Genomic DNA, 19,998 nt, shown 5'->3' with positions numbered 1-19,998 from the left:
TTTAAAGCCTGAATTGTCAGGATCTGCGGCAGAGGCTATTCTGTCTGGTGAGGCAAGATCAGCAGATAACATGGGAAGGCTTTTGCAGAGGGGAGAACAGGATTAATCGACAATACGAAGGAGAAATTCCAAAGAAGGAGAAATTTTAGGTCCAAGGATGTATGGAGGAGCCAGGATATGAGGACACAGCACCTCTTGCTGGGTCCACCACGCACACAATGTCACTTCCCCTTGGATGGCTGATGCTCTTGCCACAACACGTGTTGCTGCATTAGTGGTAGAGTCCACTCATGTGGCCTTGGGCTTTGGCTGATGGCCTTTACTCCCAGCCACACCCAAGAGAAGTAGAGTAGCAATTTAAAATCCCTTTTATAGCCCTGTCATGGGGTTTTACTGTAGGACACTGGAGCCAGAGAGATCCTCCCTGCTAAATATCAAAGGCCTGTGACAAAAAAGAAATAGAAAGCCAGTTCAAAGCAATGGCAACAAAGACTGGTAAGCAATCTAAATACATTCACTGCTACAAGTTTATCCAGTGAAATACATGAAGAATATTTTTAGCTAGAGTGTGGTCGTGTTTTTCCTGGAACAGCTTGCAGTCAAGCAGCACTTACAGTCATCAGTGGAAATGTCAGGCATGAAAAAAGGGTGACAGGTGACAGGGAGGTTCATACAGACCAATATCCCATCTAAATGAAAACTCATTCTTCTTCCCCTTAAGACATTTGCCCTAAAAGAAAGTGGATGAAGCCTTCCTTTCGGTGCTGTTTCATGTGAGTGAAGGATAGTGACATCCCCAGGTTACCTGAAGGTTTTCTCACCTGCAAAGCTCTGTGTCAGTTCTGAGCTCATTCCAGGGAGGGTACTGATGCCTCTTCCTCACTGGCTTGCCAGTTCATTACTCGGGGTGTGCCATCAGGACTAAGGAACTTCATGTTTTTATAGTTTTGGGACTTAAACATGGGCTGCCATTTCTTCTTATTAGATACCTCAACTAATGTAGTTGGTGCTCATCAGCTTTGATGCAGTTATCTTGAAGCAAACTCTGCAGCCCAACTGAAAACTACAGTGTTCTCTCTTGAAACTTGACAACAATTACATATCAAACCTGAATTTACCATCTATCGCTATCTACACTATTTTCCAGGACTTGCTTCTCTTACAATGTCTGTAAGAGCACAGCCATACTGAGTAACTGGTAGAGTACTTATTAAGAGTGGTGAATAGAATGGTGATGCTGACATTACTAATAATCTTCCTTAATCTTCCAATTATTTAAAATGCTGACATGCCTGAAGGGATACTGTGACTCAAGACCTGACAGCAACACCACTTAAGTCCAGTTGACGTCACATGAATCCTCCCCTCGTCCTGCTAAGGGCAGCAAACCAACAGGACTGGATTCCAAGCTGGAAACAGCAGCACAGAAATTTCTTAATGGAAAACTGTTGTCCTTACAGTCTTACAAAAACTTCAGCAACTTATTTGCTTTTCTTGTTTAACATTATTTACCATTTAGTGTATAGCACAAACCTTTTTTTTTTTATATATCAAATAGCTCAAAAATTGACATAGGGCAAGCATTATGTCATTAATTTATCTTAATTCCTTATTATAAGTCTTTTGAGAAAGTACGTTTTTGCCTCCAAACTAGTATTTGATATTTGTATGGCTGCCCAGACCAGTGTTAATAGGGTCTGCCTTTCTAGACGGCAGAGCAGGGGGAAGGTTTTTCATGCACGATAAAGTTCCACACAAACATGGAACCAGTCAATTTACTACATGTAATCTGCCGTGAGAATATAAATATATTGTATCTCTGTGAAAAATGAAGATGTTTATTCACATCTCTTTACCTTAGGCGCTTAAAGTGAAATCACTCATATAGTACGAATGACTGGTATCTCTCACTAGGGGAATTCAAGCTCTCCTCTTTGACTACAGAAAGGAAGAGAGAGCTTATATTCCCAAACTGGACACTTATTTCAGTGATGGTAAAAACAACCCCCTCTGTTACTCACTCCTTCATGTTCCCAACTGAAAATTCAGCCCTAGTGCAGTTATGAGCTCTGTGTCTTTTATTTCATAGTATCACAGGATTCCTCCATGTATCTTGTGCCCTAGTTAATGCTTTTCGGCGTCTCTGCTTTTCAGGTGAGCCTAGTATAGGTAAATACACACACACACACAAACGAACACACACAAACGCAAACACAAACAACATCATTCTTGGCATTTGTCCTCAGGATTATTTTACAGAATGTGTTCTTTCAAGAAAAAACAAGTACCTTTGAAAACATTTCTGAAATTATTATATAAAAGTAGTTAAAAACAATATTCATTTTATTTAATCTAAAAGTATTCTTCTATGTCTAGAATTGTTGTAATTTCAACTCCCTCTACAGTCAGTCAAGAGCAATACATCTCAGTGGTATATTTTAAACCAGTTACATTCTGGACATTCCTGATTCTCTGCTTTGGCTGTTGAGGCAATCTACATAGTAAAGTTAATGTTTAAATGTCCACAATTAGGTTAGATAAATCCCATCCATAGAAACTTAATGAAACAACAACTCGATTATTTGAAATCTCTGTGAGGCAGCGTGATTAGAAAAAGCGTTCTCAGGACCTTGCTAATCTCTGATGAACACTGATTGCTTTTCATTCAAAAGCCTTTGGGTTTCTTTCTCAGTAGTGGAGCCAACAACAAAAAGTGACCATTGAAAAATTATGCTATTAACTAGAAATTCTCCACAATAAATAGAGAAGATGGAAAAATTTTTAATTGAACCGATACATTCCTTTTAAATTTACTGTCAAAAGTCTGCAGCCAGATTTGACTTGCTCTCATCCAGGGTTTAAGGTACTTTAGGTACAAAAAGGCCAACTAAAACTCACAGAATTACTTCAAAGAAAATGGGCATTTGTGTTTTTTCTCATGCGAAAGAAAGACTACAGAGATAAGAAATGATGTGTGTGTTTGCTGAGTGCTCATTTGTAACCATTGCTTATCTGAGAAAAAGCAGCTGAAGATTATAAAGTCCTGGAAGTAGGTGAGGTGAAGGTAACTGGACAGTTTCATTTTGTTGGAGTGTAACTTAGTCAGACACTGATTTTATCAGTGGAGGGGTGACCAAAGGGTATTCCCTTTGGAGTCTACAAGATCATGGAGGTTTAGTAGGATATAGTAGTTATAATGGCCATTTCCACACAAGACAAACACTAAAAATACAGCTAGCCGAATGCTGCATGGCCTGCAACCAGGATGATTTGTCTACTTCCAATGCTTTTATGACCTGAAGGCTGTAGACAGTTGTCCCAAGGCCAAAAGACAAAGGTGCCAATGGCAGCACCTGCCATATGTCACTGATCCTTAGTTGGCACCTGGAGCCCTCCTCAGAGCACCTCAGCCCTAACCTAACCCTGCCTGTGCCTCTTTTGGGGTGAGCTCTGTGGCATTGCTGTCCCTTCCTTACCCAAAGGAACTAAGCAGGGAAAAGGAAGGTGACAGCTAGTAAGAAACACAGAGACAAAAATGTTGATAACGCAACTGTGCAATCAGTATTGTAGCACCTCAGCCTTTTGGGAGGGTGGGTATATATCATGGACAGCACAGATTTGGACATTTTCTGGTCAGACTGATCCCTCTAAAACGTCTGCTGCTGCTCCCCAGAACCCACAGGGAGGACAGAGCATTACTCACAGTTTGCTAATCTGGCAACTCCACGTCAGGGTCACTGGAAAGAGGGAAGGACCTCTGCATCTGAGTCACCCTTTTTTACCCAGCCCTCAGCTTTCATGATAAAAGCCCTGCAGCCACAAACACCTGGGTCACAAACCTTCACAATGTGGCCCTACTTTGGCACATATGCTCTTCTTATAGTGACTCTTACACTGATTCCAGCAACTGCCGCAGCACAGAGTGAAAATGATGCCACCAGAGAAGATGACTATCCCCCTCTGTGGGACCGTGCCCCTGAAAGCCTGCTGGATTTCCTAGTAAAGGACGACAAAATTGTCATCAATCCTTGGAACTATCAAGAGCGACTGGGACTGTACAAGAACATGCTAAACTCTTCAGCCAAATATTTTACTGCCTTTGGATCCCAAAATTTTGGCAATATTCTCTGGGGATTACCGTTGCAGCATGGGTGGCAATTTCGTACAGGTATGAGTTATGTCCTCAAGCTGCTGGAACAGCTAAGTGTTCACTAGACCCACTTTAGGTCATCCTTTCCAAGGTTTCTGCCTCATAAGCCCAGTATAGCCTCAGACAGTGTAAATTTTGATGTACTGAGCTAAGCTGCCAATTTGAAAAAGAAATCCTGAATGAAGGGAACACCCTTGACCTGTTGAGCAATAGGTATTAAACTTGGTAATAGGACAAGGTATTGCTACACATAGGACTGGTTAGAATCCAGAAGATCTGTGTCTTAGATGGGCAATATTTCAGTTAGCTGAAAATCTTTGAAACTAGAGTTGCTCTGGTTTATAGCAGGTAGGTTTCAGAGCCTGCACTCTGCAGTGCTGTTCTTAAATTGTTAACTAACAGGCTTTCTTTGTTTGTTAATGTTATGATCCTCTCTTGGTGGTTTAAGTTTCATTTCTAATACAGGTAGTTGAGAGTCTGCCTCTGCCTCTGAGAATTTGATTTCATTTGCCCTTTTTGATCAGTTTAGGAGTAACCTCATTATTTCTAAATGCATTCTTGACAAAAGTTAAAGTTCATTCTGTTTGTTGTTTTTTTGTTTGTTTGTTTTGTTGTTTGTTTGTTTCTTTTTAATTATGACAAAATTCTATTGGTTCATCCCCCAAAAGCTGGTTATTATCTGGGGCAGTCATTCTTGTTTGCTTGTTGGCCATGCTGGGGAAGCAGACACAGGAATTTGTGTGAAAGGCCCCTTGAGGTTAAGGCTGCAATATCTTATCGAGGGCTTTATCAGAGAACGTGTTCTCCCACATGCTGCCTCACATGCAGCAGGCAGTGAAGCTCTCCATTCAAAGCCAGAGCTGACTTGCTTTGTTCTAGCAACCAGGAGAGGTATGAAGAAGGGAATGAGAGTCAATGATGTTTTCAGGAACTTGTGCCTGGTGTTAACCAAGTGTAAGCAAAGGCATCTGTCTGCCTGTTCTTGTCTTTATTGGTAGTAATCTGTAGTTCCATGAAGTGGTGGTTTGGCTGAAGCTGTATGTTTGGAAGAAGACAGAGGTGCTGCAGCTGGTGGTGAAGGAAGGCTGCCAGCATTTAGTCACACCAAATGGAAAATTAACTGCTAAGTCAAAATAAGGAAAAGGAGGTACAGTAAACAAAATCCAAGCAGGCAACTAGCTGTCAAACAGACAGCAGCAAGAAGAATTCGGTTGGAGTTTAGGCAAGCTTTTTCCTCTTTCCCTTCTTTATGTATAGGAAAAGAAAGAGAAGATAAAGAGGATGGCTGGTGCAGCAGGAGAGTTGGTCCAATGTGTGGCAGAGGCAAAGATAACTGGATGCAAAAGCTACACCTGGGTGGTGACCTGCTGGGAAGGATCTAGTTATGTAGTGTGGCCTCATCCACAAACTGAAGATATGCCTGGTTGTGGTAGCAGTTCCCAAATAGAGATGAGGGACATGGTAGGTGTGAGGAAGATTTGCACCTGGTTGCAGAGACAGGTAAAGACCTGTCACCTGCTAAAAAATCATAGGACTACATATTTTTGAAATTACATCAACAGAACGTTAAAAAAATAGTAGAAGAATCACGTGGCTGGAAAGAGTTTTACAGTAAAAAACATGAGAAGTTGAAAAATAAATGGATAAAGGAGTAAGAAAGACAGAATTTTGGTGCATACAGTAGTGAGGTTAGCAACTGGCTAAACCTAATCCAGATAGGCAGCTGGGTAGATTAGTGAGGAATGACTGAAGCATTTGTATATTGGCATAATAAGCTTGGGCAAACAAAAGCAGGATTTGAGTTCATGGTGCAAGACAGCAGATCCTTGAAAATACTACAAAAATTGTTGAATTAACAATTCTGTCTGGTCATGAAAGTTATGTTGCTGAGAAAATATTTTTATGGATATGGTCCTATATAAACCACAAAAAGCAAGTGAAGCTGCTACTTAATGTAAGTGGTATAAAGATTTGCAATAATCTGCTCGTGCACATAAAATGAAATCAGTAATTTGCCTAAATTTACAGCAGGGACAATGATATTGAGACAACGCAGCTGATAGGAATGAGACTGTGGAAGTAGAAATAGTCACTTGTGAGATGGAGCTAAACTGAGAGTCCTACCTACACAGACGGAGGAAACTGGATAGTCTCTACACCCACTTGGACGAATTGACATATAGAAGGACAAATCCAGGAGCAAGAACTTTAAGAAAGATTCAGGTGGTATTGTATGTCTGAAGAGTAGAAAAGGTTGAACTTACATTTAAGAAGAAAGAAAAATGGGGTGAGGACACAAAAATACTTATTTCTCTTACATGACCAGTAGATGAGACATTAGAATAAGTATAGAGGAAAGAATATTTGGAGACATGGAGCTAAACAGGAAAACGGATAAAATACAGCTTATTTGAATCAAAGGTAGATTGTGTTCAGACTAACTCGATATCTTCTTTTATGATATAAGTAATGTTTTACCAAAGTTCAGAAAAGCATTTCCTCCCTTTGTAAAATCAAAGCATAGAATGAAAGTTTTTAACAACACTTTGCAAAAGAAGAAGAAAACAGGGAACTGCAAATCTAGTAAAGGAACACCTGAAGGAGAAATTAGTGATGAGCGTTGCTTAGGGAAATTTACAACTAAAAGGAGGATATGCTCAGAGTTCTTCAATTATTCTTGAGAACAACTGCATTTACCTTTTTCATTAACAACCTTGCCACAAAAAAGAACAGCGAGGTCTTGCTGAACAGGTTGCACATAGTTGCTAACGACATACAGCTGGGAGGCACTGGCAATGCAGAGGAGGACAGAGATAGCTTGGGCGGACCTGAAGACTAAAATAACAGTCAAGCTAAACACAGGGAATAGAAGAGGGCAGACAGAACAAAACTGGAGTCTAGTGGGGTTAGCGCTTCTAGCTCCAAGTAATTAATACAGATCTTATAATTAGCACCGATACTGCCTCTTCCTAGGACAAAATGCCTAGGCTAAATTAGTAAATCTCACATACAATTCTGCAACATTTTGTGTTCTTTTTTCTTCTTTTCCTTTATTATTCTTATTCATCCCCTTTGCACACCAGTGAACTAGTGCTGCCTATTTCTGACACGCTGTGTGGAAGTAGAAGCGTGAAAAAAAATTCTTTCTGTAAATATTAAAAAATATCATTTTTCACAAAAAAAAGTATCCTGTTGGACTGGATACCTCACCACTGCAAGTTCGTGGTCTCAGTGCTCTGCTACTGAAAGATACAGGCTTGAGCGGGTAGCAGGCCCCAACGCACAAACTCTGTCCAGTCAGCTAGAGAGGGTAATTAGGATAATCTGTATGCACGTGGTTCATGACCTTCTCTTCTTCTCAAGTGAAAAGTATCAGAAAATTTGGGTTTGTTTTTAAAGAACGCAATGAGGTTTAGTTTTAATCTGACAGAAATGACATTGTTGTTATTCAGCTGACTTGTCAGAAAATAACTGCTCTGCAGGGCAGAGTTTGGGAACTTCTGGAATAGCTCAAGTCATTGGACCTGACTGTGGTAATTTCATGTCGTACACTTAAAGCAGTCTTCCTGATTCACTACGTGACTCCTTACCACATAATGTACACTATGCTGTCAAAATTTAGGCTGTTTCTCCATGTCACGTGCTAAAAGTAAAATATGCCTTACATGCTGTCATTAATAATTGCGAAATGTCTTGCATGTTTGCTGCAGCACAGATGTTTGAAAACCCTGCTAATCAGATACAACAACGTTTGCATGCTTAGCTTCACAGTAAGGTCATGTTTGTATGCATCATTAAACCGGAAGGGATTCTGTATCACACAACCCAATTAGGTGAGACAATTACGAGCGCATTTAATTTGTGCTATTCTGCTCGTTAAGCAGCTCTCCTACACCAGCAGCCCTGCATCTATTGAAAATGATGCATCAGCTATGCATGTGTTTATGTCCGTATGTGCATGTGTATTTATATCTCCATAAAAATGTCACTGTGATGTCCTACTTTCAGACAGTTCCGTAAATTCTCAGAATATATTTACAGCGAGGAATAAATCGAGCTGTAAAGCACAATCAAATTACTATGCACTGCATGAAGTATTGACTGAGAAATTCAACTACTCTAGGAACAGTAGTTTATGAAGCAAAACAACTGTAATTGTTCTGCTTCTCTGAGCAAAATTCTGCATGCTTTACTCCTGTATATTTTTTTCATCTCTGTGGGAATTCTTCTGTGAAAAAGATTGAGAAGTATTTGGTGTATTATTTCATTTGATTCAGGCAGATTAGCAGATCCTTCCAGTGTGACTTCCTGTGGCTATGAAGATGGAGACCTCCTGTGCATATCTGTAAGAAGCTGGTGGTCCTGTAAGTATATGCTATTACACTACTGTTCTCCAAAACATGGTAAGCGTCCTATAAGGCAATTTAGAATCTTTCTTCCCCTTAGACTTCTATATTAGAAAGTAATTTCAGTGCTACATAATTTTCCATCGAAAATTTGCAGCAAGACGCCTAAGTGTGAGCGAGTAAATGAAAGTTAATTGACTTTGATGACTTATTTGAGGAAGGAATTTTGCAAATTTGCAGCTTTAAAATGTTTACACTGCAAAAATGAATGTAAAAATGTGTGAGAAACACCATGACAGGTATCTAGATTTGTAGGCATTTGTAGAAATTACAGTTTTCAATTACTTCAGAGCACATCTGTTCAGTTTAGATGCTAATACTTCGAACTAAAAGTTAGTGTGAGAATGTCAAGGAGGAATCTTTGGTTCTTGCACCACCCCCAGTAATACACATCTGACAGGACTTTTATGCCTTCAGTTGCACCTTCACAACTTCACTGTGGTCAGTGGGCTACAGGGAATGAAATAAAGGGAGGCTTTTTGCCCATGATATCCAAATAACTTCATTATCTTCATACACTGACATTTATCCAGCAGACTTCCAAGTATTCAGTTAAAACTTAGTTAATACTTTGACCTGGTGTACATGACCTATGAGACAATTTCTGTTCACGTTAGTATTGGCTTTGGACTTCTAGTAGGTTGAAATTCTGTTTAATTTTTTTTAGTTATTCCAGTAAGTAGCAACAAACTGAAGACAGTGACAGAGAGAGAGAGAAGTGCAAAGATCTGAATTTCCGGTGTCAATGCCCCTGATGTTTTCAGTGTTTTCCTCAATATCTCGGTATTGCCTCAATATTTTATCCTCAATACACATCCAAATAATTAAATCTTCCCAAAAATGGAAACATCCAAAATTCCTGGATACTTTTGATAATTCAGGCCATTCATATGTTGCCATGTTGAACTGGAGTTAATACACGGTTTCTCTTAGCCTGAGAGACACAAGAATTTCATTTGTAAAAATGTATATCATAGGTGTAACAGGAGAATGAATCTATCCATTACACCTAAACAAATGTGCATTGCAGGAAGCCATCTGATAGCCTTCTATGGTGACATGACTGGCTGGGTAGATGAGGGGAGAGCTGTGGCTGTTGTCTACCTCAACTTTAGCAATGCTTTTTACACTGTCTCCTGTAACATCCTCATAGGTAAGCTTACGAAGTGTGGGTTAGATGCATGGACAGTGGGGTGGATTGAGAACTGGCTGAATGGCAGAGCTCAGAGAGTTGTGATCAGCGGCACAGAGTCCAGTTGGAGGCCTGTAACTAGTGGTGTTCCTCAGGGGTCAGTACTGGGTGCAGTCTTATTCAACATATTCATTAATGACCTGGATGAGGGGACAGGGTGTACCCTCAGAAAGTTTGCTGATGATACAAAACTGTGAGGAGCGGCTGACACAGCAGAAGGCTGTGCCACCATACAGCGAGAGTGTTGCGGGGAGAGGAACCCCATGAAGTTCAACACGGGCAAGTGTAGGGCCCTGTACCTAGGGAGGAATAACCCCATGATCCGGTACAGATTAGGGGTTGACCTGCTGGAAACCAGCTCTGCGGAAGACCTGGGAGTCCTGGTGGTCAACAAGTTGACCATGAGTCAGCAACATGCCCTTGTGGCCAAGAATGCCAATGGCATCCTGGGGTGCATTAAAAAGAGTGTGACCAACAGGTCGAGGGAGGTCATCCTCCCCCCCTACTCTGCCCTAGCGAGGCCACATCTGGAGCAACTGTGTCCAGTTCTGGGCTTTCCAGTTAAAGACAGACAGCGAATTACTGGAGAGAGTCCAGTGGAGGCCCATGAAGAAGATCAGGGGACTGGACCATGTCTCTTATGAGGAAAGGCTGAGAGACCTGGGTCTGCTTAGCCTGGAGAAGAAAAGACTGAAAGGGGACCTCATCAATGCTCATAAATATCAAAAGGGTGGGTGTAAAGAGGATGGGGCCAGGCTCTTTTCATGGTGACCAGCAACAGGACAAGGGGCAATGGACAAACAGGAGGTTCCATCAGAACATGAGGAAAAACTTCTTTACTTTGAGGGTGACAGAGCACTGGAACAGGCTGTCCAGAGAGGTTATGGAGTCTCCTTCTCTGGAGATAATCAAAACCCATCTGGACGCAAATGCGATTCTGTGCAACCTGTTCTAGCTTTAGCATGGGGATTGACCTAGATGATCTTTAGAGGGCCCTTCCAACCCCTACCATTCTGTGATTAGGTGAAGCAATGCCATCTCAGTGATGGTGGCATCAAATTTGGAACCACCTTTGCACTAGGCAATGCAGAGAAAAGGCAAAGTCATAAACTCTACTGAAGGACCAGCTGTGAGCTAACTTAGCCATATGCACTGTTGGCATCATTCCTGGTAGATGTGGCAGAGCACCTTATCCTCCTGTGGGACATAAGGGTAAGTAAGTCCACTGCCAGGATCATGGGAGAAATAACAGTGTGTGAGACAGGATACTATAACCCGGTTTTTACATAGAAAGGAAAAATAAACAGTTATATCCACTTCTAGCTAAGAGCTTTGCAGAAGAGGAAAGGAAGGAATCTGGAATGCCAGATGCAACCCAAGGGTATCCATTCATTGTTGCACAGGGCAGCCCAATGAATAACACTTGTGGCATCAATAGAAAAAGCACTGATAGTACAATACGCTCTGTCTCAAGTGCAAGAATATGTGTAGCCTGTTTCCCTCTGGTACTTTTACAGCCAGTGTCCATATGCAAACAGACTCCTCAAACAACGCATACCTAGATTTCTAGGTTCATCTTATAAATTTTTTTTGGAGCCCATGAAAACCCATGAGAAACAGTTACATTTTCTTTTGATTAATCAAAAATATTTAATTAATTTTCCTACACAAATTGAATAACATATCTCAACCAGTCCAAACTGAATCCCCCAAATGACATTTTTGTTTCCGTTTTTCAAAAGCTGAAGGAACACATTGTTTTTAATAAAATAAATCCCTTTTTCTCTGATCTGAGACAAAGTCAATATTTTTAGAGACTTTTTTTCTGAAACTGGAACTCTGACTCTTTTAGGAAGGTTATCTTCTGTCTTTAAAGAAATGGAATGGACAGATGGGGGGGAGGGAGGGAAGAAAGACAAGACCAACCTATAGATTACAATCACTAATTATATCCAAAGGCAATAAAATGATGGAAATTTTTTCTTTTTTTTTTTTTTTTTTTTTAAGGGAGTAAAATGACTTTGGAAGTCCTCCAGTTTCAATATTCTTTGCCTCGCTTGGGAAGAGAAAGCCTCACGTTCTTTTTCCTGTAGCACTTCTCCCTCCATCACTTCTGTCCCTTGCTCCCTCAGCTTCCCTGTTGTCCCCTTTTCCAAGAGACCTGCTGGCAGGCTGCAGTGAGCAGCACTCTCCCTTCCCTGCCACACAAGCACTTTGTTGTAGAGGCCCTTTGAATGAAGGTTCTGGCTGTGAGCCAGCAATTAAATGTACATATCTTCAGTGAACAAAGGCATAAGCATAGAGTAAATTTAAAATGCAATTTTAGAGTAAAACCAAAGCTCACTGTAATACTCGCTCCAACTTCAGTTTCCCGTCTCTGTTGGTGGCAAGCAGCAGGTGCTCCATAGGAAGGTGTCCCATGCAGTGACAAGTAACAGGGGTCATTGCATAGCCCCATGCAAGCAGAGGGCATTCCTGGAATAGAAACCACCACCTTTACTTTCTCAGTGTTTGCATTCCTGTTCTTCACTTACTTCTAAACACTGCACATTTGCTTAATACCAATTTTGTTGCCTCCAGAAAACGTATAAGCTCAGCCCTGATTTACCCTGTTGTAGCAGGAACATGCAAAAAGTCTTTCAGACTGCACAGAAATGTTTCCTATTGTTCTGAGGATGTAAGTGGTTTCAACTGGCCTTCAGGGCAGCCCTCTCTGGCATGAGGGGTCCTATGAAGCCAGGAATGAGCTTAAACAAGAAACTCACATTTAATAGACCACAAGGTGTATGAGACACTCCCTGCTTAAGAACTTCAGCCTTTTTTGCCTGGAATAATACTCAGTACATTCCATTCCTGCATTGTTTTCCGCCCTCTGAGTCACCCGAGCAGGTACAATTATGTAATATACGCAAGCCCACTTAAAAGAATGTAAGTATTTTCTGATGTGAAATGCAGATTTCAACACTTCTCATGAAAATAGTGAACAAGAAGCAAGACCGAGCTTAGCAATGACTCCCAGTACAACACTGTTTTCTCATCACTTGGGACTTTTCCTTGATCTTCATACATTTCCTCCTGCATTCCCAACTAGGCCCACAAAGAGGAGGCGGAACAATGGTTTCCCATGAGTAGGACAGGGGTACATGGTAGGTGGTCAGGTTTTGATGATTTTGGTCCTCACTGCTGGGACTGCGTACAAGATACGTAGGCAGACTGTGGCCCTGAGACCAAGCACAAGCAAATGACTTCTCAGCGCAATGGCTTGGGAGTATCCACCCAAGAGGGAGAAGAGCTGGTCTCCAGGCTCTTCTTCACTGAAAGTTATTAAGCTTTATTTCTACAAAGAGGACACGATTAATAGGAGAATTTTAAATCCTCCTTTCAAATGAGGAATATCAAATAGCCCTATGGGCACTCTCACTGGAGATGTGGTCCAGCACAGGTGAGAAATGAACCTGGTTTTCCTACATGCTGCGTCTGACTCCTCCAACTTCTGGATCAGACCAAAGGAAGCCATCATCCTGAAATAAATATAAACAAACCAACTGAGGTAATTTCCAGGAAGTTTTCACTGAGCAAAATCTTTTTTAAAAGCAAAATTATTATTTTCCAGTAAAATATCACTAGTATTTGCCTTTTTTTTTCTTACATGCCTAGGATGCATACAAGAGGTATTTTAATGAAAACAATATTCATGGAATACCCCTTGGTCTTTCTGTACTTAGTTTGCAACTAATATTTGAAAGACTTTTGATACCCTGTCCATGACAACCTATAAAGGTCTAACTTTTTTCAGTTGTTTGTCCTTTCCTGCAAAATACAGCACACTGTCAGCTCATGCAAGGCTATTAAAGGACAATATATAAATGAATATTACAAATCACGTCTAAACTATACAGATATCATCATTAGTGCATTTCAGTACATATGTCCAACTGCTGAACAGAGTTGTATCACAGTGGCAATTCGAAATGGTTGCATTTGGTATGGGAAAATGTTCATTTTTCTATGCCTGAATTTTTCATTTGCTTTCATTTGTGATTAAAACCTCCTCCTTTTAAATTATTGTTACAGGTATGAACTACTACCTGGCTGTCATACCCTTTCTGGGGGCAGTGGAGGCTGGTCTCTTTGGGCAGCTGCAGTACGAGATAGAAATATTGCCTCCAGAGGAACAGAGAGATGATTTCTGTTATAGTGTTGCCGACTGCCGGTCTCGCAATCCCAAGCTCATGGATGAGTGGAAGGCCTATTTTGAAGTAAATAATTTTACTCTTTTTTTTTCATATTTTGTAGGAAATTATACCAGAATATTACTTTTAAAAACTTTTATTAGTGTTATTTGTAAGATTCAGAGAGCTTGGTTTGCTTTCAATAGCAGCCTGATATAAAAGTAACACGCAGAAAAAATGAAAAGCATGACATAAAGTGAGTTAGAGATAAGAAGGCTAGGATTTTCACAGTTATGGATTTTTTTTCTTCCTTTAAGATAATTCTGTATTATTGGGAGTCTGTCCCAAGAGGCCCTTTTGACAACAGTTATATTTGTATTCTTGCTATACGGCTTATGTTAGCAATGCAAAATAAGCATGCAAAATAGAACATCACCCCTGAGAAATGGCCTTGCGTTGGTTTTATATGGTTCATTTATTCTTTTGAACATCTAAAAAACTGAAAATGCTGGAACTTCATTCAGAAGAACACTTGTTTATGCAAGTAGATATTCTCTTTCCTCCTCATTCAGCTGTTCCCTAATCCCAATATTTCTTACTTCGTACATTCAATAGCTATTTTTATAGATAGACTTCTATATTCAAGATTTTTATTGGCAGGCGAATAATTGATAATGATCAGAAAATTTAAACCATAAGTCCCTCTTGGCAACCGTGACTGAAGGTAGAGGTTTTAGGAGCAAGACTGAATTTGTTTTCTTAAGATTATTTTTCCTAAGCATTATATTTCAGAAGTTATAATAGAAGATCTACTCCTCAAATAGCCATAATGATAACCATTAAGAATGGTTTTCCTACTTTCTGAAAATCTCCAGAAAGCTGTAGCTGAAAGAGCATAAACAGGTCTTCAAGGAACCCAGTATTACAGCTCAGAAGCTTCCATGGCACTCAGATACAAAAATCAATTGAATTATTGTGACAGAATACCTAGATTATGTGGGCAAAACCCTCACTCTGTTGAAGTCAAAGAACGGCGACTCCAGTTAACTTCAGTGGGGATATGTATTCACTTTATAAATCTATATTAATGGTCTTTTTCTCCCTATGTCGGACATTATAGTTACTTACAAAGCAACACATTCTAACTACTCAAAAGCAATTTCCCTTAGCTTGCAAAGTTTGTATTTTGTGAGATATGTGCATAAGTCTGAAAAATTAATTTGGTTTAAACACCACCCTATTTCTCTGTCATTTTTCCTCCCCGTTGCTGCAGTATCTGTTGTCTACAGAACACAAAGCTGGGAGCCCTGCAACCTTCTCCTCCTTCAAAATGGATGATGCCCTCCATCTCATGTGGAGAGCGCACGTTTCCTCCATTGCTTACGCGCTGCCCAAGTTCCAGGACAGGTACCGGGATGAGAGAGGTGGCCCAGGGGGATTTTCCTACCTCCATGCCTCTTTGGAAGGACAGTATCCCAACAAAGTCACTTTAGACCTCTGCTCTTTAGGCTCTACTCTTCCTTCCGCTCTCTTGGAGCATGGGATGACCAGTGAGAGATGGCTGCCCAGGCTGCCATGGGTGGGCAGCCTGTGGGTTTAACAGGAGACGTTGATTCCTCTCTGGGACCTGCAGCCAGAGTCAGGAGCTGTGTCTAGTCTGGGCAGAGGCAGCCATGCCAGCAGAAATTAGGTGTAAAATGCTGAAGTAGGCTTTAATTAATTGTGACACTGAGACGACTCAGGATTTTATACTGAACAAAACATAATTTGGGATAAATGTGTTCTACAGTACCTTTCAGTTATCTGTTACATTTTTCTTTTTATCTCTTCCAGCTTAAAATATCTCTCTGATCCAGAAGCAAATTTTGGTGAAGACTGGGCTAATGCTGTAGATTTCATTGCAGCCACACACTTCTCTACAGATTTACAGACTACAAACGAGTTCCAGTCTTTCCTGCCCCAGAGGATGCTCACTGAAGGGGACGTCCTCCCATCCATTAGTGACTTCAGTCCACAGCAAAATAGAGTCCTGCTTTCAATGAGAGCTCTTCACAAAGTAAATCAATTAACAGGTACAAGACTGATCTACAAATGCCTGTAATGCATAGATATTTAATATCTTGTTCTCTCTTTCTGTACCTTTCTCCGTATGCGGACATGATTTTTTGATATACAATAGTATAAACACTTTCCAGAGACTAAAAATAAAACAATACAGCTAAAAATACAACCTTAAGTAGACAACACACCAGAGAGCAAATGCAGCGATGGGTTAACGCTGTTGATGTGCAGTGAGGATTTCGCGTGAGACAAACGCATCCTTTGTTGGAGCAGATGATCTTTTTTTTTTTTCCTCCATTTTTCACAGGAACTTGGAAAACACAAAGACTAGTTTGTGTTTCAGTAGTTACATCTGAAATCATTAAAGCTGTAAATGAAGTTATTAAACCAGTTGAGGTCATTACAAAAAGTAGGCAAATGATCATGAACAACAGTTTGAGTGTCCAAAAGCATTCTGGTTTTGGTTTTTGTTCTTGTCTCAATCTTTGGACTAGCAGAGAATATTCACACTGCCCCAGCAAAATACCATGTATCCCAGCAAAACTGTATCTTTAGAAAACGTCGGACTTTCACAAAAATAAGTTGTGCATCACCATCCAGCGGTGACACACAGAATTGCAGCCTTCTGAGGCTTCAGTTTATTCGTAGGTATTGCTGGGTTGGATATTTTTGTTTGTCCTTTGTGAAGGAAAGTTATTTTGAATCTCGAAATGAAAATACAATATAAAAATACACTGAAAAACTATTATCCACAGCTATGGCATTTTTTTTGTGTGATCATCTTCTTCTGTTTGTACATTTCAATGAAAATACTCTCCCTAGTTGTATTTGTAGCTGAGAAAGACGTGTAGTGAAGCTATTCAGTGTTAAAAAGAGCATCCTGGCATCACTGATGCCTGGAAGCACCGAGTGCTTCCCTCACACCTTCCTCATAGCATTATTCCTCAAAGCCCAAATAAGGATTTTAACAGCTCCATCCCGTTCCTGGTAGTCTATGCCACAGTTCAGAGTTTCTTGACCTTCCTTCAGGAGGGGAGGGGGCAGAGTAAGGAGAAACACCACCAGCAGGCAGCAAGGAGGGAGCAGAGCACCAGGGTGGCAGGCAAGATGAGGGCAGCACTGGAGGGACAGAGGAAAAAGAAGTGTGGATGCTGAAGATGGTAAGGGAAGGAAAGAGAGGGCTAAAGAAGTTTCATGCAGGTGCAGCCATAATGAAGTCCACAGCTGAAATCCTTTGCCTTGCAGGTAGGAGATTTCCCCAACTCTGCTTTGAAGGGATGGGCTTTGCATTCAGCTGAGAGTCAAATGCCAGCTAACTCAACTTGGTGACTGCTTTGCAGATCAGAAAAGGAGCTTTAAACTAAATTTGACTTGGGTCTGGATCCACAGCCTCAGCAGGGACCTGAAACACTAGATCTTATTGCTACAAAACTCAGATCACAAAGTGTGACATACTGGTTTTGCAAAGTCAGATTCCTCAAACTTTTAAATACATCCTGTGAGACATAGAATCCTCTTCTGCTGCTGCAAACTTCAACAACAGATAGAGGGTCTCGGTACCGCTTAGGAGGGGACCATGTCCAACCCAAACTGAGATTTGATTTCTTGATTGAGAGTTGGATGACTCTTTGTTTTCCTCTAGCTGCCTCTGCCAGTCCACAGGGACCTATATTGGGAGAGTGCTGTGCTACCTCTAAAGCTTCTCGACCCACGGGCAGACAGAAGCTTCACTTTTTATGTTCTACCCCTCACCGATATCCAAAGGCAGAACAGCAGATGCTTTGTTATTGGAGACCTTTCCTGCTGTCCTCACCTTTCATGTGGTCCTCCTGTGGTCCTCCTAGGCAAGAGGCCTGTTTGCTGCCTTCTCCTCTTAACTCCTCATCCCCCTTGTACAATACTGTGCAAACTCTTTTCTTCACTGTTGCCAGTTTTATACAAAAGCACATTTTGCAGCAGAATAAACTCCTCTTGGTTTTCTAGTAGACTTTTTTTTACCCTCATATGTCCTCTGTGGACCCTTTATCCACCACAGAGATCAGCACTGAGAGGAGTGGGGAGCAGGTAATGACTACCCTGCAAACTGGTGCTAATGCCGGACTGGTCAGGCACGCTTCCCAGAGAGCCACTGCTCATTGCCTGGATGAAAGCATCAGGATCATCTGCTGCTTTAGCTTGAGGCCGTAGCTGACAGAATTTGAAATTCTTGGTTGCTTTAGATTGAAAACAAAGATGTGCACAATGTAACTACCAGGCCACTGCTTCATAAGCCATGAAGCTATGTGCAACTGCAGAACAAGACCTTAACGTGTATCTTCAATCATTTTGACTTGCAACACTGGTGACAAGGGAACAAGCCCAGTTGTCCGTCAATAACAAAGGATCCTGAGTTGAACGAATGGCCCGTGTCTCCCTACACAGTTGTAGGCAATTATTACCCCATCGGCACGCTCCAGCTTTGTCTACATTTCACTGTCCACAGGAGAGTGGTGGGTGTTTGTTGCCAGACACGCGCTTCATCCCTTGTGTGCCGCAAGCTGTGTGTGCTCCATGTTAATTTGACAATGTCATGTTGTGTTTCTTTCCAAGGAGGATTGCTGCTGAAGCTCTGGCAAAAGGCTATGTCTACTGAAGCAGGAAGAAAACTGGGCCGAAAACTGATTGAAGACTTGGCCTCAAGCCAGAAGTTTGACCCAGTGGGAATATATAATGATATGAAAGGAGCGGATCTGACAGCATTCAGTTTCTTAGAGAAAAAGCAGTTTTAACATTGATTGATTTAATCTTTTAGCAGATATGTGTCTGGTAATCTGGTCTTGGTAATTTCTTACAGCAGATTTCCTGAGTAGCCATGTGTGCATCTCTCTTGTATTGAATCAATATTTTTATCCTTAATTTTCCTAATTAGCTCATTTGTTTAGCTCATTTCCTTATAAATAAAATTCCTCACAGAAAAACTTACTTTATTACTTTTTCAGACTTTATAAATTATGTATCATTATTGGAGACAAAATTAAATAAAGGCAGACACTGTCTGAAAAATATGCCGTAAATTTCAGGGAGTGCAGTTAGTTAGAAGAGGCTTAGCTGAAAAGTAAAATCACCAAAAAGAAAATTGGTTCTGTTTTACCACAAACCAGGACAATTCTTGGTTTTTTTCCCTGTATACAGGGTTCCCACCGGATACGTAATTGCTCAGGTCCTTGATGGTCTAGCAGACGGTCACCTGAAACTTTTCTTTGAAGTTCTGATCCAAAACCAATGCCTCAACTGTTTCCCACCAAAGCTGTTATTTTGCAGACCAGCTGCGATCAAGTTTGAAGCTTTCAGGCTTTTCAAATTAAATACTTCAGTACAGATGGATCCCCTCGGTATGCTGCTTTGCAATAAGCGTGTGCCTCATGGTACTTTGGAGACGGTCCTGAGAAGTCCTGAAGCAAATGAGCTTGTTCTCTAGCAGCTCTTACATGTGCAACAGAGATTTCTGGTATTTGATTCATTTCACTTACCTCAAGAAAACACTGATCCATATATCGACTTATGTGATTACGTAGTCTGTATAGCCACAGGTTGCTTTTCTGTTCCCCCATGTCTAACCCTTCTCGTTGCAGTGTGTCACACGTTAGATGTGATTACTGAGGAAGAGGTGCGTTCACACTGTGTGTCCTCCCAGGTCCCGGCACACTCAGACCCCAGTGCTGATCCACGAGTGATAACACATCTTGGGAATTTGTTATAACAACTTGGCATCAGAGGTTGTAGGGAAGTGGGACAAGGCGCCTGCAGGCAACCAGGGGTCGAAGTTCCTTGGGAAATTTGGTGATTTGGATCCTCCATCCTTATGAAAAATTCCCCCCCGGGGAGTAGGCATGACTGGAACTTCCTTTCCATGGTGGAGAGCAGAGGGTGGCAGTACAGCCAGTGCCTGCTGCATCCTATCAGTTTATAGCGTGTACTACAGCGTAGTTAAGAATAACACAAGTCTTAGACTCATAAGTCAGAATAAGGGAAAGCAGC

General features: G+C 41.1%; 1 protein-coding gene across 1 annotated transcript; it reads left to right on the top strand.

The window, feature by feature from the left end:
* The first annotated feature begins 498 nt into the window (after positions 1-498).
* Positions 499-18,749, top strand: C3H6orf58 (chromosome 3 C6orf58 homolog). Its single transcript, XM_063330909.1, has 7 exons — positions 499-512; positions 3,846-4,168; positions 8,428-8,514; positions 13,823-14,007; positions 15,194-15,327; positions 15,754-15,992; positions 18,571-18,749. The coding sequence occupies exons 2-7, from the start codon at positions 3,847-3,849 to the stop codon at positions 18,747-18,749; spliced, it is 1,146 nt and encodes a 381-aa protein (XP_063186979.1). The 5' UTR covers positions 499-512; position 3,846.
* The last annotated feature ends 1,249 nt before the right edge of the window (positions 18,750-19,998 follow it).

The sequence above is a fragment of the Chroicocephalus ridibundus genome, chromosome 3, assembly GCF_963924245.1.
Source record: "Chroicocephalus ridibundus chromosome 3, bChrRid1.1, whole genome shotgun sequence".
NCBI lineage: Eukaryota > Metazoa > Chordata > Aves > Charadriiformes > Laridae > Chroicocephalus > Chroicocephalus ridibundus.
The sequence above is the reverse complement of the archived record's forward strand: the minus strand, read 5'-3'. Positions and strand labels throughout refer to the sequence as shown.

Bases quoted from the DNA above. Each gene is read 5' to 3' on its own strand.
- C3H6orf58 (XM_063330909.1), top strand. From the start codon at position 3,847: ATGTGGCCCTACTTTGGCACATATGCTCTTCTTATAGTGACTCTTACA. The intron at 8,515-13,822 runs GTAAGTATATGC...TTATTGTTACAG, and splicing joins TGTAAGAAGCTGGTGGTCCT to GTATGAACTACTACCTGGCT. The intron at 14,008-15,193 runs GTAAATAATTTT...CCGTTGCTGCAG, and splicing joins AGTGGAAGGCCTATTTTGAA to TATCTGTTGTCTACAGAACA.